The sequence below is a fragment of the Diplotaxodon limnothrissa genome, linkage group LG6, assembly GCF_057381915.1.
Source record: "Diplotaxodon limnothrissa isolate DT_005_m linkage group LG6, D_limnothrissa_male_GT1.1, whole genome shotgun sequence".
NCBI lineage: Eukaryota > Metazoa > Chordata > Actinopteri > Cichliformes > Cichlidae > Diplotaxodon > Diplotaxodon limnothrissa.
The window spans coordinates 27,290,359-27,313,552 of record NC_140601.1 but is presented as its reverse complement, the minus strand read 5'-3'; the positions used below and the strand labels follow the sequence as shown (position 1 = coordinate 27,313,552).

At 42.3% G+C, this 23,194-nt stretch overlaps 1 protein-coding gene across 6 annotated transcripts in view; it reads left to right on the top strand.

Moving 5' to 3' along the window:
- LOC146630721 (nuclear factor 1 X-type-like) overlaps positions 1-23,194 on the top strand; it is a 110,275-nt gene that overhangs the window by 8,638 nt on the left and 78,443 nt on the right. The window contains exon 1 of one of the 6 annotated variants that reach the window (XM_085354926.1): positions 2,885-3,106. The exons of the other annotated variants lie outside the window; for them this stretch is intronic. Within the exon in view, the coding sequence (XP_085211052.1) occupies positions 3,080-3,106 (27 nt within the window). The 5' untranslated portion in view covers positions 2,885-3,079. Of the gene's footprint in view, positions 1-2,884; positions 3,107-23,194 lie in introns of those variants that run through there. 6 annotated transcript variants of the gene reach the window in all.

The following is a 23,194-nucleotide window of genomic DNA, read 5'->3' as shown; positions in this document are numbered from 1 at the left end:
TTTAAAAAGCAGCAGGCCTAACACAGTGCTCTGCATACACACTCACAAACAGATCCATAGTCTCTGGGATCCACACTGTATATGATATGCTTGTTAGCCGTGGCGGCCGGTCAGCCATGTCTTTCTGACTGCATATGCCTGTATGCATTTGACTGGCATGCCGCTTCGCAGGCAGACGTAAACAGCTTACTCAAACAATATTTACACTGTATGCCGTAGTAAACGGTACAGTTGCACAATATTCTGTTCACATATTTCCTGCCTTTTGAAAGGCAGCCTCAACCACCTGTCTCACACATTTAGCATGCTAATGGCAGTATCAGTATGCTACATCACATTCAATATTTAATGGCCTTGCCACAGGCATTGGTAAACAACAAGGATATGAGTAGTGCTGTGTGTCAATGGGAGACCGCAACATGCTAACTTTAGGCATGCCATATGGTTTTCTCATGTGCTTTTTAATGGCAAGCGTAGTCTCAGAAACCACTAGATCCCTGTGCGCTCGAGGGGCTTTCAAAGGTGATGTTGAGACCTGACTGTTTGATTATAGGCAGAGAGTTTGGAAAGAAAGCCCAAGCGTCAGTGTTTTGTAACTTCTGCGGTCGGTTGCTATAGTTTGTTTGTTGCAGCCAAGTGCCTGTGTTGAATACTGAGATGGACACCTAATGTCAGACTGAAGCCAGAAACAAAGACAACCAGTAAAATCAGGCAGCAGAAAGGGAGAGTGTGTGTGTGATGAGGACAGCAAAAAAAAGAAAGAAAGAAACTAAAGAAAGGGAGAATAGCTGAAGATTATGAGACAGAAAAGGAGAAAGTGACACTAAAAAGACCCACTGAGAAAGAGAAAAAATGGGGTAGACAGAAAGAAAAAGAGGGAAAGCGAGAGAGCGGACAAAAGCTTTGGGGTTTGGGCCTGTGCCGTGGTGGGGTGTGGTTTGGAAAGAGGAGAGACTTTGGGAAAAGAACACTACACCTCAATATGTTTTACTGTCTTTCACTTCAATTTAGATTTTTCTCTCTTTTTCTTCTGGGTGAAATTCTTTTTCTGGTTGTTTGTGCCAATATATCTTTGACCAACAGACATTTGTGTTCATGAATGCACTGAAACTGTGAGTGTGTGTGTGTGTCTGTCTCTACTGTACACTATATGCATGTGCGTTTGTGGTGTAGGTTTCTATGTATGCTACATAGGCTGAGGTCTCGTAAAGTTGCACAGCTTCATCCCCCCCCAGAAAAACTTGGCATCCAAGCACGAGGGTGACTTCAACCCCCAAAACCGCACCCTTGCGCACACATGTGGGTGGGAGCAAAAACTTTTGCACAACTGGAACACATACGCACACGGAGACTTGCACATATAGAATTGTATTCACACACAGGCACACGCATGCTTCCAAATACTAATGCTCTCTCTCTCTCTTCTCACTAATGCTCGCTCTCTCTCTTCTCACACACACACACACACACACACACACACACACACTCTTACACACACATGCACAAGGCAGAGGCTTATGTATAATTGCAGGCACTCTGCCTGCATATATGAGTTTGATTAGGCTGAGGAGCAGGGAGCGGGTGAGGATAAAGCCAAGCCTGATTAGAACCAGAGTGTATTGCTTCCATACAATAGAGGCACAATGAGACCGGTTTAGAGCACTTTGCACAAGTTCAGGTATCTTTTGTCGACATAAACATATACCGTATACTGGAATATGACTTGGATTCAGTTAAAAACAAAAGCAGAAATAGCAAAGCAAAATGTATCATGGCTGAAAAAAATGACTCTTAGACAGCAGAATTTACAACTTGCTGTAATAATTTTGGACTTGTTTAGGTTCATGAATACGCCTGCCATTGTAAATATTTAAGTCTGGTTATAACTTTCAGATGATGAGCTCTTTAGTTAAAACGAGCGGCACGCAGCATCTCAAGCTAAAGCGGAGCTGCAGAGTCAGGGCTCATGTTGAGCTCTGACACCTTGTAAAATGCATTAAATAAAAATAGGCGGTCCAGATTTAATGAGATGTTTCAGCAGTATGAAAAGCCGACCCTACCGCGCACGTTTACTTTACAGTAACACATAGTCAAGTTAACAATCGGGCCCCCTTCAACAAACTTGTAAGACATTTAAATAGCTTGTACACAGAAAGCTTTGTGCCACCATCCAGATGACTGGCTGACAAAGGACCACAGCATAATCTGAGCTGTAAATTTAAAACTTTCTTCTTTTTTTTTGGTCTTTCTATTTTGGTTACACTTGGGTTTGCTTCTGCATTCTTCATAAGAGCAAAGGATATGAAAGCAGAAAAGGGATCTTTTTGAGGAAATCTGCCACCTCAATCACTTGTGTTTGCCAGAGCAAACACAAGTGATTGGCAAAGATTTTTAAGACAGTTTTGTCAAAGTAAATATCCCTGCACCAAAAAAAGATTCCGTTTTTTTTACATGACCAAAAGACTGCAAACAGATAGATAGATAGATAGATAGATAGATAGATAAAAAACATTATTTAACAGAACTAAAAGCTTAGATTTCTGCTTCCGAAGTGTTTAAATCATGTAGTAAAATATAAGCGAAATCCCATGCCACATTTACAAAAGTATTACTATCTTTAAAATACAACGAGCTGACTGCTCTGCCCGCACAGTACCACAGGCGCACATTGAGCCCCTGTAGTTCTGCAGGAATACTGTAGCTCAAGCGACTTTTCTTTGGGGGATTTAGCGAAGCGTTGATTCTTAAAGAAAAAAAAGAAAAGAAAAGAGAAAAGAAACGTTTAAATAACGATCGTTTCAAACATAATGTTAGGTTTGTGACGATCTGATAGAAAAGCGGGGAGGAAGAGAGAGAGAGTGAGTGAGAGAGAGGGAGCGTTAGAGAGAAAGAGGGAGGGAGGGAGGCAGGGAGAGAGAGCAGCAAAAACTTTCCTCTAAAGTTAGCGCGGAGCTTTCACTGCAAGTGAGGCGGGGTTACAGCCTGGACTGAGCCACAGCGGCTTTGCAATGCGGCACCGCAGCGAACCTCCATCCAACTTTGTTATCAGCAACTCCAAATTTCATCTGTAGACTCCAACATGTACTCCCCTTACTGCTTGACACAGGTATGGAAGAAAATCGCCGTTTTAAGGCTCCGGCGCTTTGCTTTTTTCCCTTCCCCCCCCGGTGTAGCGCGCCTCCGGTTTGTTTTTACTGTACGTGGTTTACAGTGTTGTGTCGCCTGTCGCGCTGCTACTTGTCATTTGCTGCGTACGAAGGAGCTTTTCCCAACTCTGCTCTCTTTTCCCCGATAGTGTTTAACCTCCCTCGCTCTCTCACTCTCTCTCCCTCTCTCGCGCTCTCTCTCTCCCCCTTTCTTTTTAATGGCACTCCTCCAACGGGCTTTCTTGTGCGTCTCATTGCGCATGGTTTGGAGAGAAAATGGCGCTTCTCCCAAATCTATTTTATATAAAACGGAGGTTGGAGAAAGGGGAAGAGGGGCTGGGTGTCCTGACAGCTTGCGACTAATTCCAGACAAACGGAGGCAATAACCGGTTTTATCCATAAAGCTCATGAACGAGTTTTAATGAAGCTTCTTGAGTAGTAAAATCTTCTTCTTTTTTTAAGGTTTCTAACTTACGGCTGTAGGGTGGTCTGCCAGTTTTCAGCCGCGGGGGCCTTTAAGGGTCACGTCCTAGATGCAATCTTAACTGGATTTATCATATTCTGCAACAGCAGAAACAAAACAAAGTGCTTTATTTTATTTATTTATTTTTAATTGTTTTTTGGGTTGGTTTTTTTTTTTAGCCAAATAAGAAATTGTGGGCAAGTGTGCATGTGTGTGTTCTCGGTGGTGTCAGATTGATTAATGACAAAACGGAGGTGCCCTTTAAATAAACAACAGAACCACTCCGTAATATTTGCATAATCATTGTATGAAAGTCAGTATAGGTGGAAGCTTTTTAGGGATTCTCCCGGTTAAAAAAAGCGGGAGAATGTAATGTGCGTAATTTTAAAGGCCGTGGATCAGGTACAGGTTCTACACAGAGGAATAAGTTAAGTTAAAAAAAAGTTTAGATCAATTTGCTTTAAAACATTTTCTTTAAACTGCAGCTTTTAACTGAGATCTGTGAATATTTAGCTCACAGGTTTTCACCTAAATTCGAAATTACAGACTTAGTTTTGACCTTTCAAGGCTCATTTCCTCTAAGCATTTCTGCCACTGTGCACTAAAACGCTGCATTATCTTGTTTCACCTCATACCCTATAATGTTCCTTTGATATATATCTGTAAACTGTGCACTAGAAATAAACTCGAGATTAAAGGAAAACACAGGACTAGGACAACCTTCAAACCTTTGTTTTTGTCTTTGTTGATTTTTTGACAGAAGTGACGTAGAGCTTAGGCTTTATTTTTCTTTTTGTTTCATTTTTCATAACAGTGAATACATTGTCTTTATGAGCTCGGCTTGTGTTGTTTCAGTGCGTAAGGAGCCTTTATCTGTAAATCAAAACAGATCATATCACAGGCCTCGGGAGATCAAAGGTCACTCTGTAAATGACCTTTTTCATTTTCTTTACAGCGCCGCACTTTTTGTGCCCGACAGAGCACATACATTTAAAGTTATGTTTATTCAAGTTATATTAGAACAGTCACTGCAGAGTTAACAGATGAGGACCACAGGAGCGCCGAGCCTGCTGCTCCAGGCCACCGCAGGTCCGTTTTCCCCTTCTGCCGCTCGGCTTATCAAATTCACACACCGGGATAAAAGCACTTTTTTTATTTGCACGCACGTCACCAGCAAGCCTTTATTTAAAGGTGGAGTTAATAATTACCGTTTAATATCAGTCGGCCCATTTGTCAGTAAGAAATGATTTTTTTTAAACACAAGCTTCAGTTACCTGTAAGTTACAGCCTGCAGTGCAATAAATGCCAATTATAAGGCTTATGATGTATAATTTTTGCGCATTAATTTGACTTTTGAAACATAATAAAATCACAGTTTGGCTTCCAGCCTGCGTGTTACATTTCAATGATACAGGAAGGTCACGGCCTGCAGCCCTGCGTTTCTTTTAGTCCTACAAAATGCTTTACTGTAATATTCATACGTTTTGCAAAAAATGTATTCCAAACCATATTGTAGCTGCACAGCCTTTTGCAGTGGAGCAGAGAATTGTAATCATTCCTTTCCTTAAACAGAACAGTCTGGTTTCGAGAGCTCCGAGGAAAACATGCAGGATTCCTTCTCACAGTTATTTCAGGCCTTCAGACCAGACCTGTTTTGCTTTTTCTTTGACTGAAACTAAAGTATAATGTGTATGCATGTGTGTATGTCTCTTCTCCGTTAGTTTGTTTTTACGTAAAAAAAACCAAAAACCAAAAAACAAACCCGGAATCACAGGCATCCCTAGAAACGCGTCGGTCTCGTTCTCTTTCTTCCCGCTTTCTCTTGACTGTTCTGCCGTCTGCAGGTTTTATAGAGTCAGAATGACATTTAATAATCAATAGCCCATTTGATTTGCCCCGTAAAATAAGTCCAGCAGCCCTACTGCATATTTAGTACAGATAATTTTCCGAGCCTGGCGGTATGAGGCGAGGTCCGCATCGAGTTTCCTCTTTCTTTCCATTAATTAAAATTAATTGGCAGCAGATCCTCTCACACGAGCGCCGCATGGACTCGTGCTGCCCATATGCGTGATACATATTGATCTGCTTAGGCTGCTGTTACTGCGTCTACGGGTCTAGTGAAAGATATCAAGCAAAGCTGGTTTGTTTGCATTCTCTCGTATCTCCTTGAGAGCTCGTGTTTGTATGTCGAGTATATTAAGATAACACCAGTCAAAGATTAACCCCAAAGACGCCCGTGCATCCTGCTTCTTTCACACCTGTAATTGAAACATGACTTAAACATTTGCATTAATTTATGCTCTGCTCTTTTTAATTATCTTTTGATGCGTCATTAAAACGGAATACACGCCATTTGTGTGTGTGTGTGTGTGTGTGTGTGTGTGGGGGGGGGGTTCACATGAGTGTACACACGGATGCTGACGTGCGTAATGTAGATTGCTTGTAGCCTAACCATCCATCCATCCTTCCACATTCGTCCAGTGACTCCATTAAGAGTTTGTTCTTGATCACTGTCGTGTAAATAATTCACAAATCACAGAAAACATGTAAAAGTGGTGTAAACAACCTACAATGCATTATTAATGCTGATAAAAGCTTTTTTGGAATAGCCTGGTAGGTGACGGACCGACGAGCCAAAGTAGCGGTGCAAAACATTGCCAAACATTAGCAGGAGTTGGTTTTTTGTTTTTTTTGCGTACGCGTGGCATTGTTTCACGTCCCTGTGACGGGAAATGCATTTGCATGAAGTTTTAATGCGGCTTGAAGGTCGAGGGGGGCGGGGGCGTCGTTAATTAAAACTTCTATGTGCTGCGTTTTTGAATTCGGTTATTTCAGACTGCTGTTAAGTCCCGTTTATCCAAAATGAAATGGGTTGCTAGCGCCAAATTCTGAAGCTTTTGCCGCAAAATAAGAAATGTTTAACAATGTGCCGGGAGATTGTTTAACTGCTCCCCTCGCAGTTCACGCGCAGAACATTTTTATTTGTTCACTTGATTCTCATGTCCTATTATACGCACTTCTTAAGGGTTTTAGATTTTTTTGGGACTTCAAATGAGTCCTTGAAATTCACTCGGCCATGTGCGATTGGCTGAGCCATTAGAAGCATGAAGTGAAATGTGCACAGGCTACAATAGCCGTGCCATATAGCAATAGCACAAGAAGAGGGGGGGGGGAGTGAAGATGTTGCAGACAGTATCTTTGGTGATAGAGATAAAAGCATTTTTATCGCAACCAAACAGCCAAGTGAATCACTGTATATGGAGCAGCGCACAATATGTGTGGCAATCTGTGTGAAATTCACACAGCCAGTTTCTATACAGTTAGACTGTCCAAATCAAACATTCATTCTTAAGCCGAATTTTGAGATTGTTCTTTTTCCTGTTTCCACCTAGAAGTCGCCATTGTCACAAAGGGTCAAATGTTCAAGACACATGGCGTCACAGCTAACTACCTGCTAGTGTGTGCTTTTTGTGTGCGTACAGTACTTGTTTTTCCGTCCCGTTTTGGGCCACGGCTCTCCTGCGTCAGCGTAGGTTCTGGTTTCACTGGGACCGGTCAGTGGCTGCTGGTGTAAGCCGAGGTGGGTCTGCATGATCTGGTAACATACCAATCCTTACCGGCATCACTTTGCACCCACACATGCACACACACTCCCTATAATCCTGCGCACACATAGCTAGTTTGCAGGCACAGCTCTGTTGTGGTGGACGGTAAGCAGGGTGAAAATGGCCAACTGCAGGCCAAGGGCAAGCAGGCAGTGAGTTGTAGGCAGAACCCAGGGGTACACTGTGTTCTTTTTACTTATTCATCCTTTGCTAGAGGCAGACAAGGTCCAACTTACGCTCCTTGGCCCCGAGTGAGAGCTGGTAGGCAGGCACGAAGGAACGCATAAGAAATGGCACATGATGATGTCAGTTTAGCAGTGTCTAAATACATTTGGATCACGGGCTACCAATAAATGTGCCTGATATGTGTGAGGGATTGATGTGTGCCTAAATTAACTTAAATTGTTACTCAAAATTTTGAAATCACATGCATAGTGTCAAACGGTAGTCTATACTAAAATTATGAGTTTTTGTTTGTAACGTCACCAAAAAAGAAAAAAATATGCAATTGAAGGACCCATAAAGCCCCAGACCTATAGCCTAAGGTAGCTCTTGGACAGTCGTCCTATGGCAGTGTGTGTTTGTTTGAATGTGGGTGAATCTGTCTTGGAGGTGATTTAAATCCAACACAGTGGCGCTCTGTTTATCCCTTATCTGTGCAGTCTTCCCAACTGCCCATAGAAAATGGATTTATCATGCTTAACCGAGGCACTTGGCACAATCCGGTAATAGGTGGCTGTCCTCTGGATGGATGAGCATGTGTTTGTGTGGCCGATATGCGCGTGTTTATGTGTGGCCTTGTGCACATGTTACCTCCTCCCTGTCCTCTGCCTTCTAGTGTGGATTAGGTTTAGGTTGATCTGTGGCCAGTGGTAGCAGGCGGCCCCTATAGCGGTCTTATGTTGGTCTGAGATAGTTTTGTTTACCGAGCCATACTGCACACACATGTATGCATGAAGATACGCAAACTCATCCGAAAAGAGAATGAACACTCACGTAATGTTATAGACTGATAGACAGACGCGTTCAGGAGCGGGAGCAGCAGCAGCAGAGTCGAAATCCCCTCACTGTGCTGATACTGGGAACGCTGCTCCGACTTTAGCCTTTGCCAGTTTTCGTCACGGGGGTGGAAAATGCTCCAAAATCAAATTTTCACAATTGTCCCTCAGAGCTTTTGTTGTGGCTTTGCTCACTATGCGATATAATTTTAATCTTGGCTGGGGTACGAATTAAGTGTGTAAAGTGCTCGTGTGATTGACTGATAATTGCATATCCTCCCTGTGCAAGACTGTTATTTTTTTCTCAGGTTTCAGAATCAGAGGTGCAACAACTAGCAGTTTACAGTCATTTAACGTGAAAAGACTTTAGTTTGCCAGCAAAAGAGATGAAATCATCAGACGAGGGAAATGTGAGAAACCACTAAGGAATCAAGAGATGAGAAGATGCAAGAGCCAAAGAAGTGCGCTGCTCTTGCATCTGCTTGGGACAGACTCCCCTTCACCTTCATCCCCACTTCTCCTTCTCCTCCACACCCCTCCACCTTCTCAATTAGCTCCCTTTTAAAGAGAAGTAACGGTTAGTGAGTGATCGGCATTGTTCGAGGATGAGCTTCAGTTGTTGTTGTTGTTTGTCTCACCCTCTCCCTGTATCTTGCTCCATCCCCCTCCTGTGTGACCCGTTGGTGTGTTTTTCGTTCTTTTTGATTTTCTCAGAGGCTTTTTTTTCCCTTTTTTTTTGTGGGGGTAACCCCACTGAATGGGACAATGCAGCCTAGCGTGAAATTAAAGCTCTTAGTTAGTTTGGAGTTGCTCAAAAGAGGATTTTACACATGCATGCATTCATCACCCTCCCATACGCTATAGATATAGCTAATTAGAGGAAGTATACCCTATTTCGAGCATCAAGAGCCCAATTAAAAGAGTAGGGGAAACCTCAGTGAGTGAGATCTAGGCCAAATCAGCTCAGTGAAAGCAATTCTGTTTCCTTGCGTGTGAACAGTATGGCTCCTTCCTTAATCCAGGCGGGAAAATATGGACGAGGCTGATATGAGAAGAGTGCAAGTTTCATTAACATATGCATGTCACGTACTCAGTAAGAAAATCAAGAAAACATTCTGATTGATCATCCTGACAGGCGAGCGTCAGATTCAAAACAGATTGGGCTGCTCTTGCTGACTCTTCCAAGTCTCATTTTGGAAGTAGTCTGCACCAAAATGTCTGTCATGTGTGCACATTTCTGTTGTTCATGTCAAAGACATTTATTTGTGCTTTTTTCCCCCCCCAATCAGTTAAAACAGCCTTGTGATTGTTTTGCCTCGTCGGAAAAAGTTGGCGTTCTCCTTAAACAAACAGATCATAAAAGTGTAGGCATTTCGAATTAAATGCAAGCAAAGCAATCGCAGGCTACTGTTCGACACCTAAGCCTTTGCCAATATGTTTACTGTATTTTTAAATGGTTATTGATGGCAATATATAGGGCAGGCTGTATAGCCACGACAGCCCAGTGTGTTGAATGACTGGCTAAGGTCATTTATTTTTGACTGGGCTCTGTGTACATTTGTGTGAGTTAGAAGAGGCATTGCGGTGCAGGGCTGCAGCAGCCACGGGAGCGTTAGCCGAAAAATCAACCGGGCCAAACGAACATGTCTGACATTTGTTACGGATGCGCTTGCAAACTCCCAATCACCGTGATTCTCTTTGACAATTGTAATTCCCCGTATTATTAAGTAACGCACACACATGTGTGTGCACACACATTTCTGTTCAGCCATGTGTCCGCAGTGTATCTGCGGACACAGAGGTCTGTAGTTCCAACTGCAGCCAGGGAATCCAGTTAGTGAGTCAGACTTTGTGGAACAAAGTGTGCTGCTCTCTGATTTTCTCCCTCTCACTCTGTCTGTCTCTCTCTCTCTCACTCCTGTTGAGAGCGCTGGCAGCTCGCCAGGGGTGGAAAAATCTATAAGCCGTTGCGTAATATACCATATCTTTACCTTGGTTGAACCCAGCGCAAGATCCACAGCTGTGTGAGCACACAAACAGAGAAATGAGTGTGCTCGTGCCCCGTGTGTGTGAGGCAGAGAGAAAGAGGCCACAGACAGAGGGAGAGAGACACACAGAGTGGCTTCTTTGTGGCCAGTTTTCACTGTGTACCCTCATATAAACAGTATCACACCACTTTGATCAAATGCTGCTGACAATTTTTTTTTCTTAAGTGGACCGAGCATAGTGTTCTAATCACTCTCTGGAGAAACTAAGCTCAGGCCACATAAGATTTATCTGTTTTTGAGGCGGCCGATGTCAAAAATGGAAATCAAATTAGGTCCATGTTTTGCTTGCATGACATATGAACTCCATGGAAACGCCACTGTACTTCCAAAGTCAGAGGGGTGAGCGTATCGCTCTTCACGAGGTACTTGTGCTCTGTGCATAACTTCAGGGAGGAAATTAGAATATCGAATAAATTAAAGTGTATCCGGCCTCTCATGTTTGGCACGCTTCCTCTCATTCGATTCACAAGATTGGGGTTTGCTGTGTTTGGAGCTGTTTGTGCAAGTGCAGGCCTCGCTCGCAGTGTCCATCTGCACCTGAAGCTTCTTCGGGAGCAGTCGCTGTTTATACTCCTGTGGGAGGGAGTGTAATGTTTTGATTGGATGCCTCTGAACGCTGTGTAGCTGCTGACTTTCAGACTTTTGTACTGAGCGCGCCTTCGTTCATGGGTGTCAGCTCTGTTATAGAGATATTCTTATAAATGGCAAAAAAAAAAAAAACACAAAAAAACTCCAAAAGAAACAAAAATAAATGTGTGAGTAAAGAGTTTGAGCTTCTTTCCAAAGCGTGCGGGTCTCCGTGTGATCATTTAAGTAAAACGAAATGCCAAATATTGTCTAATCAGTCCTCCATCTTAACTAATATGATCAATCCAGGCAGTGATATTAGCCATCTGAAATTCACATGATAGGACTGATTCATTTTTGATTATGCTGATTGCTATTAAATGGTCTGTAATGACTACTGATAATCCCCATATGCAGCTCAGAACTCTGGATTCGCTGGGAGGCTGTTGTTTGTTAATGCACCACTGAAACCTAAAACACATACAGATGTGTGTGTGTGGGACAAAACCACAAACCCAATCGAGATCCCTTGCCATTGTTTCAGTGCATGCTCGTGCTTAATTTTTACCGGGCTCGCTTATGGAAATGTTTGAGCGGACGTGCAGAGTAAACCCCACCACCCCCACCCGCGTATTCAACTCATTTTTTTCCCTCCCCTTCAGCTACGCAGTGTAAAGGGTCAAACTGTTAGTGTGGTGATGGTGGTTTGGACCCGGAGGGCGGGCGGGGGGGTGACAGCTCTATGAGGGAGGTAGCTTCATTTGGGTGGAAGAAGGATACTGCATCATTTTTCACCTCATGTATTGCATATGTATGCCTGTGTATACTGTGTAAACGTTTGTGAGACTGACTGCTGATATGTTTGTGTTTATTGACTCAAAGAGACAGGCCGTGGCTGCGTACACAGCGGTGTACGGGTGGCAGGGGTCCAGGACTGGGGGAAACGTGTGTGTTTAAAGTACACACAGGCCTAATTATGCTGATTTAAGCATTCTTGCGGTCCTCCCTCTGGCTTGTGGTGTGTTAACTGGCACTGGGGCGTCCAGCAGAGAGCGAGAGAGGCAGTGAGGGAGTGACGGAAAAGATTGAAAAAAAAAGAAAAAGAAGACAGAAATAGAATAGGGCAACCTTAATCAAAAGACTGATTAAAATTAATAAGGAGGTCGGCAAAAAGAGAAATGGTGGCAGTTTAAAGTACTCAAACACAGCAAGAGTAACTGAAAAAGGTCCCAGATGCTAGCGAAACAGGGGAAAAACATACAGCACTATCAAACTTCCCGGCAGGTTTTTTCCCTCCTCACTTTGGGGTTACGAGCGCGCCCGCTCTTCATATTTATTTTTATATTCAGATGTTATGGATTGCTCCGGGAAAAGGCTGTCCCTTTTCCCAGCAGAGGAATTAATACTGTTTGAATGTTCTTCCTGCAGTCGAAAAAGAAGGAATTTTTGCAATGGAGTTTAAAAAGGTTTATTAGTTAAATCCTGACCGGTGCTAAATAAACAGGCTAGGGATGATTAAAATGAACCCTTGTTTGTTTACTCTCTAATTTCTGGCCTGTGTGCATGTGTGCACCTGTCTCCTGTCTTTTAAGTGGTGCAGTTAAGATTGTAAACTATCCAAAAAAACAGAAAATGTTTTTTTTTCCTTTTTTGTCGGGTGAAATTTTTTTTTTTTTAAGGAATTGTAAATACGTGTGCGTTTAGAAGGAGTTTTGCAACTTTACTTCATGAGTTTGTTACCTGAAAAGTATCCAAGCATTAAAAGGTACATAAAGAGCCTGCGCAGGTTCCTCCTATAACACAGCCGAGCGGAGATTGATGATGTTGGCCAATGTGTGTTCAAGCTGCTTTTCATGCAGGTGATAAAATCCCGCTGGAGACGAAGGCAGGGCCGCTCGGTGTCTCTGGGTTCATTCACTGCACTCTCTGAGACGGGCTCAAGCAACACCAAAACTCACATGTGTTTTCATTTGAAAGACGCTCTCACTTTCATACACCTCATTTCTTTATACTTTTTTCTTTTTCTGCCCCCCCTTTTTTTAATAGATGTGTTTGCCTATCTTTGTTTTTCTCTATCATTCCTCATCAACTCCCCCAGCTCTCTTTTTTGCTCGCATTACATCTGTTACCTCAACCATTTCTTGTGTATTTTACCTCATTCTTTCCAGCCCCCTCTCCTTTCTTTCATTCCCTCAGGAGGAGCCATAGTCTTATCTGGGATATGTTGGATTTGGTGAGCTTAAAAGCCACTTTACTAACTCCCTGTCTGCCTCTCCTGAGAACAGCACGAGCTATCTTAAACAGTTTCACCATTCACCAGGCTTTGTCCATTGGAATGCTGCTCAATGGGCAACTTTTTACTCCCTATTGGCTTTTTATGCTAATCCTTTACCTGGCTTTCCATCTTCTGGACCTCCTTCCCTTCTCTGTTTCTCGTTCTGCCTCTTTTCTGTTCCTCCGCTGTCTAAAATACTTGATATACACATATTGGGTTTCTTTGGTGATGTGAAGGAATGCTAATGCATCATAACCATATTATAGTACTTAGCACTTGGCACCGTTTGCCTACTCTATCTGGAGAATCAAATCTCTGCACAAGAGCCTTTTCTCTGCTTCAGAGTGAAAAACGGTGTTCACATTTTGATTTTCCTCTCTGGAAATACATAAAGCCGAAAGCCCGTCTAAAATTTGCTGAAACAATGGTGTTGTTGTATTCAATAATGCAATTTCTCCAGGAATGGGAAAGCTAGCCTAAATAAAGATGAGGCCAAATCCTATTTTGCATCTGATCCAGGGCATACTGTGCTTTCTTCTCTGTGTATGCGAATAAATGTTTGGACGTTTTGCATATACTGTTACGACAATCTGGTCACAGGGACTTTTAAAAGCATTTGAATACCGTAACTGAAATTTAGTAAACAAAATATTTATTTGAATGCTTGAAGAGTGTAACCAAATTATAAGTGCAAATCCAGAAGCAATCCTAACAGGATATGATCAGACCCCGGGCAGGCCCTCTCTGGCGTATGGCAGGCAAACTGGAGTGAGGGATTTGCTCGTTTTATTATTAGGGCCGGCTTGTGTTGTTGATGGAGCGGCTCCATCCATGTTGACTCACAGAAAGACAGCGGTGATGGCTACACTGAGCAGGGGTGTCAGGCTTGGCTGATGACTCCAACTCCCCAAACAGCACTGCAAAGGCAAACCCTTCTTTGTGTGCGCGTGTGCGTATGTATTTGAGTTAGTGGTGTGTTTCTGTGTGCGCGCGCATGTGTGTGTGTGTCTGTGGAGGCCATACTGCAGTTGTGTGTGTATCTTTCTGCGTGTGTGTCTTTCAGTCCTGACAGCCAAGAAGCTTCAGCAGCATCTGACGTGGCAGCTCTTGCTGCTTTCAGTCCAGCTCTTTCCTTCTGGCTCACTTTTCTGTGATACTATCTTTTCATACAATCACATGTTTATAAATGGAGACTGCCTGTTGTTTCATACCGGACCGGTTTTGCTGAAGGTTTATCAAGTCTCTGCAAAACTGTAAATTTCGCTTAAAATAATATTGCAGGAATACTTTTTTTTTGTAGTGACGAATATTTTTTTTGTTTTTAGAACAATAAAACTGAGCAGGATACTCGAATTAAAACACACACGCACACACACACACACGGACATATCTGGCAAGATCCAGTTTAAGGACTGCAAGGGCACATTTGGTTACATGTAAACAGTACTCCACTTACATGTTATACCAACTCTCAACACAATAGGGGGATTTTCTAGCTAAGGGCAATTGCAAAATACCACCTATAAATCAACCAGATGCAAGCTATTATGTAGTTATTTCCATATACTGCAGCGTAAAAGGATATACTGTTCTTTTGTTTTAAATTGTACTTTCATAATTGCACTTATACTCTATAAATTAGAGTGGAGAAAATGGCATTTTTAGTAATAACTGCAACAATCAAATACATATGCATCGTCAGTATATGTGAAACTCTTAACTTAATTTAAAGTTTGGATCAGTATCCAGGTTTTTTTTTCCCTTCCTCATTTTTTCCTCCCAGGCTGTGAGGTGCCTTTTTATCGAGGTGGGTTCCCGCCACTTTATGTCCCCTCTGAGGACATGTACTTATGGCTGTCTGCCTGTGGTGCTGTGGTGCTCCTGAGGTCTGAGCGAGGTGGTAGTTTAGGCTGGGGAAGTCAATAAGCGTGGTCACAGAGGAGATAACTGCACACACACTCTCCCAGAGGCGCCCGTCTGCATGGTGTGTCTGTCTGTCCTCCCCCTGGCTTTTATGGAAGATTCATCTTTAAAAAAGAAAAGCATTGGTTTGAGAGGATTTAACTTTCACAATGATTTGTGTGTGTGTGGTTGAGGGCTCTTTGTTTCTCACTTCACGTGTGTTTGTGTTCTCAGTTTCCTCTGGCCTGGCATGGTGGCTGCCCCTATAGGCAGTGCCGTGCAAAATGGGCAAAGCGACCTTTAACCCTTAAACTGCTGCCTTAGAGATATGCATAACTTGCTATCAAGAGCCAAACCCCATCAAGCATTGCAGAGATTAAGACCCAGCTCTCAGGAGGCCATATGGAACAGACACCTTTAGCCCTAATGGGATCAGAGTCACATAGGAAGCCACTTGGAGCAGCAACTGACTCTTAACCCCTAACACCAACTTAGTGCAGACGAGCAAGAGTGCGCGGGCAAAGACCCAGCTCATATCATGCCACAGGGAGCGGGCACCGTTTAACCCTCACAGTGCCAACCTATCAAGGGCGAAACTCCAACTTATATGATAAGCAGAATTAAATCTGCAAGCTTCGGAGTTCCTGATAGGGAGCTGATGTGGAACTTGGATTGTAACGCCAGGGGGTCAGTGCTCCAAACATTTTTAGTGTTCTAGCTGTACATGTGGTCACCGGGCTGTTGTTTGTTAGGGTTATTTCCTCCATAAAAGCCCTTTTCATCCAGTTAATTTCAATCTGCAGTGCTTTTATGTCCTTGTAAAACATCGGCTTCCCGAAAACAAAAGCTAAAAGTGTGTTTTTACATTTAGAAACTCGATTATGAATTATAAAAAATTGTTTTCAGACTATTTGACTCTTAACCAACTAAAATGAAGCCACAAAAAGCAGACGGACTGCCAGTCTAGTGACAAAATGCTGTAGCAATTTCATTTTATTCTTAGTAAATAAGCATATTAGGAATCAGTGCTGTTTCACCGACATTTTGAAAGTCTATTTTGCTACACTTGTAATCTCTGAAAGCATTGTATTTTTAAAAAAAGAAGAAGAACGCTAATTTTAAAACATGTAATTATGTCAAATCTAATTTCTCTCATGCAGTTTTTCCCCTTTTGTGAAAAGAGAGTGTTAATAGATTGAACAAAGACTCAGGGAAAAATCAAGGAAGCAATCAGTCACACAAAACAGGTAATAAATTCACAGGAAATATACGGACAATCGTGCCAAACAGTTTCTTTCAAACAATCTACTTAGCGATAAATGCTGACAGATGATATAATGGTTATAAAAACTGGAAGAGATCAAGAAAAACAGGGATTTCTGGAAGAGACTCTTTCCCTTTAAGAAATATAAACAGGGTATGTGTTATAGCATGAGTGGCTGTATGAGAGCGAGAGAGAGAGAAAGAGGGTAAAGCTAGTTTCTGCACTTGCCTGTCTGAAACCGGGCGAGGAATGAGTGCACAAGTTTGAATCTGGGTGAGTCAAGCTGCGCGAGGGAGAGGCAGCGAGAAAAAGGAGTTCCACGGTGAAAGGAGGGAGAGAGATGCTCGAAGATGGATAGCAGCTGAAAGAAAGGGGGAGCTCAGGCAAATTGGTCGGAGTGAGAGTGTGAGTGAAGCAGCAAAAAGCAGAGGGAGGGATAGTTGAAGTGCAACAACAAGATGAAGTGCAGGAAAGGGAAAGTGTTAGCAAGAGAGGGATTGCAGAGTAAGAGGTGAAAGGAATAAATGAAGGAATGGAGGAGTAGGTGATGGTGGGGGGCACGGAATGAATGTGTGTGTTGGGCTAGTGGTGAATCATTTGCATAAAGGGTGAGGGCACTCTGCCCAGCTTTGGGGAGAGGTTGGCATCTCGCCTTGCCGACTGGCAGAACGAGGACCAGGGAGGAATAAAAGAATGAGGGGGGAGTGAAAGAGTGAGAGAGAAAGTCTCTCAATAGTGCATCTCTTGTGCGAGGAGTAGCAGGCCTTGGCTACTGCTGGAGCAGGGCATGGCGGGGAGGGGATATCTGGTTTCATTATCTGCTCGATTCCTGCTGTATTTGCTAATCATGAGGTTCAAAGCCCTTGCTGCAGCTGTAGGCAGGGCACGGTAGCCAGTCTGTGCCGCTGGCATGTGCCGACTGGAACGCTGTAGGTGTGTGCAGCATGCACTTCAGTTTGGAGTGAGACAGAAAGTGTGAGACAGACGTTATGGCTTCCCTTTACTGAGGCAAAAAGCTGCCACACTCTGTCATCCCCCCTCAATCTCTCTCTCTGTGTTTCACACGCACGCACACTCTTAAGTGCCACACTGCCTACTTGACCTTATCAAGAATGGCTGCCCTTGTCGAGGGGAATTGCTGTATTCAGTTCTATTGCAATGTCCTGTCGGAAAATGCCACCTCCAGCAGTATCTGTTCGTTCGCGTGTGCATTTGGTGACGCTACAGAACCACACATACGGTAGTAATCTATACTGTATGTATTCATTTAGGAATTGCCTGCGAGTACGGTAATCCTATACCATACCGTCTAGCTGCAGCTACATGTCGGAGTGGTTTATTAAATCGTTGTTTGCAAAATGCAGTGCAGATCCTCCTAATTTAGTTTGAGCGCTCCCATCGCGCTGTAATATCTAAACATTCTTTCTAATTGACGGCACTGATATCAGGATTAGCATCCAGTTTTGGATCAGAGGGGCAAAAGTCTAACGTTTCACGCAGCCTTCTTTAAAGTGCCCACAAAACATTTAGCGTTTGCCACATCTAAAGAGAAAAATTCAGATATATTTAACAAGCTGTGTTCTCCGACTCCAAATTTAATTCTGTTCTCCAAACATTTTCAGAACATAAATTGGGAGTATGACTCACTTGTGAGGTTAAAGCCCTGTTTACAATTAACTGTGTAAGGTGAAATTTATGCAAATGGACCAGAGTCATAGAAAAACCACATAAACCTCAGGAAAATCCTGGCTGAACAAATTTTGGATACTTAAAAAGAAACACAAAGAGCCCTTGAGCTTATCTTTGATGTGCTTACATTTGAGGCTGAAACAGTCTGCAAGACAAACCCGTCATACAAACGAGAAAACATATTTGAGTATAAAATTACCCAGGTCTGCAGTTGTGTCAGAAGCCCCGGCTTGCTATCAGTCCTTGTGTCTCTGGAGCTGTTTAAAGCTCGCTTGCTCTGTCTTTCTCTCTCAGCCTCATGCCACAAATGGCTTCCAGACTTTCACACATAGTAATGCTTCAGTGTGTAAACAGGCGTAATTACACACGATGCGCAGACACACTTTTAACATCAATCTGTGCCGTTGGGAGGAAGAGAGCAGAAAAAGAGGAAGTTTTTCCTTTTTTTAATTCTTCCAAGGATTGAAATGGATGAAAAGGTTTTGAGGACAAAAGCGAATGAGTGGCAGGGATGAGACATTAAGGAGGACATTTCAAGAGAAATGCTGTGTGTCTGTGTCTGAATGTGATGGAACAAAAAAGGAAATAAATTTTGTTAGCGTTCCCAAGGAAATCGCATTTCATATGAACTTCTCGATGTTCCTTTTTTAATATCTCCGAGAACAGTGAGGTCACTAAATTTCCACCTTCTAATGGCGAGATGATACATCCAATCAGGCGTCCTCTCTGTGCACCCGATTTTCCCATGTTTCTTATATGAAGGAAACATGAAAATTTCTCTTACCGAAACTTTTTTCTCTCTGCTGTTTCCATTTTCTTTTGTGTACAAATTTTAAAAAGGCATTATACACATATGGCATAAAATAGTTAGAACTCCATGTTTCACCAAGTCTCTGAAAAATATTTGATTCCTATAAAAAGCAAAAACAACTGAAGAAACTTTAACCGAAAATGGTTTTTTTTGAAGACACACACACACACTTGCACATGCATGCATGCATGCACACACACACACACACACACACACACACACACACAAAATGATTCAGATCTCTCACAGTGCTTCCTTTATATCACCATAGTCTTTTTCAATATGTGATTTTACACAACAGATGTCAAAGTTGAATTACAGTTGTGACATGTCCTGACGTGCTGAAAATTTCACGAGCTTTCTCTCCGTCTTTCTCTCCTTTTCTCTCTCTCTCTCTGTGTGTGTGTGTGTGTGTGTGTGTGTGTGTGTGTGTGTGTGTGTGTGTGTGTGTGTAGCCTGATTTTACAGGATCATCTAGATATAAAATAACAGAAAACCTGTGAAAGAAATATAACTTCAACAGACAAATCTGGCGTTCAGCAATATGGTTGCATAATCTTAAAACATTATTTTAAGTTTAGGTTCAATTTATATTATAGTAAATATATTGTAAAATAAAATAAAAACAACATTTGGAGCAGTGGTACATTTAGGTGTAGCTATAAAATATAATACACATTCATGATGCCCCTTTTTAACTGATTATTGCTAAAAAAAAAAAAACACTTTTTAAAATAACTTATTAAAGAAAAAATTATGTCTCCCTTGAAAAAGTTTTAAAAAGTCTTTGGTATTACTTAGTTTCAAATGTATAATAAATTGACAGCATTTAATCTATTTTGGCAATTACAAGTAAGGTTAAAAAAATAACTTGTTATAGAAAGCTCAGATTTTAAAATTTGAATAATCTCTAAAAATGTAAATTATTTAGGTCATGAAGAAAATATGAGCAAATGACATTTATTACATGAATTTTGTTTTAAGTTTTTCTTTTAAATTTCTGCATGACTTTGAATCACACAATTTAAAAGAAGAAAATAAATAAAACACCCTTTTTTGCTATTAACCTGAAATATTTCACCTGCAAAACACTGACATCAAATGTAAGAATGTAATGTCTGCTTTCTTACTGTTACCTCAGCGTGCAGGATGTGGCATAAAGCAGGCCTAAGTGTCGAGAAATTTCCTCCCACGTGTCCTGAGTTTATTTTTGCTCCTTTGATATTTATTTGCACACTTAGACTGATACCGCAAATTCATCTCAGGTAAACACGACAATGTGGGAAACAGGCCAAAGTTATGCTTGTTAAAATTAATTGCATCGTAAACACTGAGGCGGGTAGAAACTATTGCTCCTTTCTAAAATCGATCGATATTTCTTATAGCTAAATTGAGGCTCTTTATAAATATGTAATGAAAAAAAAGAAGCAAGCCGCATAAACGCTTTAGAGCAGCTGTGATTGATTTTACTCTGATTAACATGTGTTTTCACAGAGGTCACACTTTATAGCCTAATGCTAAGCCTATGTTAGCAGCAGGAATTGAACTAGCATACATTTTTATTAGTTTATCATTAGTTTGACCCCCTTTGTAGTGGGTAGGCCTCTCAACAGAGACAGCCTCAGAGCTCTTTTTTTGGCGTGAGAAAGAGGGACGTTTGATTTGAACAGGTTTCGTATTTAGAGCAGTCGACTTCAAGGCCTGCAATTTATTTTTACAGAGCAACATAAAAAGTCTAATTCAGAAACAGACCGACGGATGCTGGGAACGACGGTCGTGGAGGTTAACGGGCGCTATCAGCCAAGAACCAAACGCTAAACATTTTTTGCCTTTCTTTTTCTGAAGATGGTGAAAATGGTGGGCTTCGTTGTTTCAGAGGTGAGAGTATTAATTTTCATAGTGTTTTGGGAAATGTAGGAAGACGAGGTGCAGGCCCTTTTCTGATGGAGGATAGGCCACACAGAGGGGTTTTTCTCATTTAAAGGATTTAATGTTGACTCGAATTTAATGCTATTTTAATTAAATTTTTGGCCTCATTTCGTAGCCCCTGCTATTTAAACAGTTAAAGTAATCCCCGAGCCAGCCTTACGTGACAAACTGGTTTAATGAGTAAACTCAAACGGAGCGCTCTTGTTAATTTTCTCCGAATTGTTGAACACGGTGATTTATTTATTTTTTTATAGGTTTCTTAACTCTGGTGTTTTGTTGGTGCTTGAAGCCTCAATAAAACCTGAGTTTGGATTTCATTTCTCTGCTGCTCTCTGCGTTTGTAACGTGTCAGGGCTGGAGTGGAGTGAGTGGAGATTGGCTCGCCCGGACTGACCGAACAAAGGTCGTCATTTTCTGAAAGACAGAGCATGGCATGCAGAGATAAGAGGAGCGCTCTCTTACATTATTGCAGCGCAGATACCTACAGAGCGCCGTGGCTCAGGCCTGGAAAAACTGCCACTGTTTCTTCTGCCGTGAAGAATTGTGGGCAAACAGGAGAAATCTTCCTTAATGAGCTGAAGGAGCTGCGGGTTTGAAAATGTCAAAAAAAGGACACATTAAACAGCGGGGTGCCACACAGACTGATTTCTTAGCCAAAATAATAAAAGATTTTTTTTCTTTAACTGCAATTTGTGCACAAACCTCAATGGCTGTGCATAATTTTGCATTTGGTCCAGTTTATGATCATAAGAAGGAGGCCCTGTAGCAGATTTAACTAAGTGATTTTAAAAGGGTGGGGGGGGGGGCTTGTAGGGGTATTGTTTTTTTGCATAGTATCTGCAGTTTATTTGCTTAATGTTACAGATAAAATTTTATCTCGTAATAGGATACCTTCAGTTTTTCATCCTGTTTTTGCGGTATGAAGATTTAACAGGAGTTATGTTGTTCAAAAAATGTCTCAGGGCTCATCCGCTAAAGAAAACACGTCGCTTCGGACAATGGATTGGTTTTCATTTCCCTGATATGAATCTTGGTTATCATTTCGCTTGTCAGTAATGTGATGATATTGAGGAAGTAACTGCAGTGCTTGGCACATAGCTCTCCTGTTCTTTGTCTGTGGCCCATTCATTAAAAAAGTCTAGATCCCTTCAGTCTTTTCAAATAAGTGGCAAACACACCTCCGTTATTATTCTTCAAAAACAAAAACAAACACACACATCCTATTTAATTCCATCTCCTCATGTTCCATTTGCCTGTTTTTTTTTTCTTTCTCTTGCCTCCACCATCTTCTCTCATTCCCACATTATTCACGTGTTCAGCGTGGCTGTGTGAGGCAGGCGTATGCTAGCACGAACAATCGGCACCCGGCCCGGCTCAGCCTGGTCCAGATGGGGTCTGTACCCCCCTTCCTCCCCCAACAGTAGCAGCCAGTCAGCCAGCCAGCCAGCCAGGCAACCAACTAGCCAGCTAGCTACCCACCTGGGTAGCCAACCAGTCATTCACCCAGCCCGTCATGCGGCCTTTCAGCCAACCTGGCAGCCAGCTTGTCAGCCATTCAGTGGACCAGCCAGTCATCCAGGCTGCAGCTCCTCTGTCAGACGCTGACAGAGGGAGCAGGCCAGGCTAAATCTGATGGTCCTGGGAGCCAACCAGAGGACTCTGGCCTTTGTAGGGCGTTCACACAGACAGCCTGTCCCGTTGCACAGCAGGGGGCTTCAACTCACAATCAAATGAACGGACCCTCAACTTTGCCACATGACAAGTTAGCTTTTTATGGCTGCCCACTGTCAAGATTCCAGTTTTGACAATGTCTCTGTAATTCCTGTGAGCCTTGTGGACTAATTCATGTAATTTGGACTGCGTAAATGGGTAAATGTGTTCCTTTTTTGTAAATTGGGAGAATGACATTTAAATGCACTTCTAGGGAGTGGAGCAGCCCTTACGTATTTCACATCAAATCATCACAGAGATATTATTTTTCTGACAAATGCATCCGATTATGTTGAATCGGCCCTCGGTGGGAGCCTTTGTGTCAGATATTTCTCGCCTGGTGCTCTGGGCACAGCTTGTACCTCTGAGGTCGTGTGAGTCAGCCAATGAGGATGAGACAACTTGCTGTCCAGAGCAGCTACGCAGGCCCATGCTCCCTCACTTTCTGCTGCTGTTAAGTCCCAATTATGTGTCATTGTGGGATTCATAATGCAGCACGATGAAAATATGGGCAATTAACTGGCTGCAGAATGAAAATATTATTGTCCTTACTATTATAAAGACCAGCATATCTAAAGCTGAATGCATTCGACTCAACTTTGCAATTACAGGAAGCTGTGTAGTCTGTTTTTGATAGTTTTATAAGGCTTAAGCTATATAGGCTACTTGCATAAACCCATCCACCACAGCATTTTGAGGCATCATTGTCAATCAGATCCAGCTTCTCACCCACAAACAAGACAACTCTCCAATTTGATAACAGAAACTTTTAATGTGTTTCTGTTTC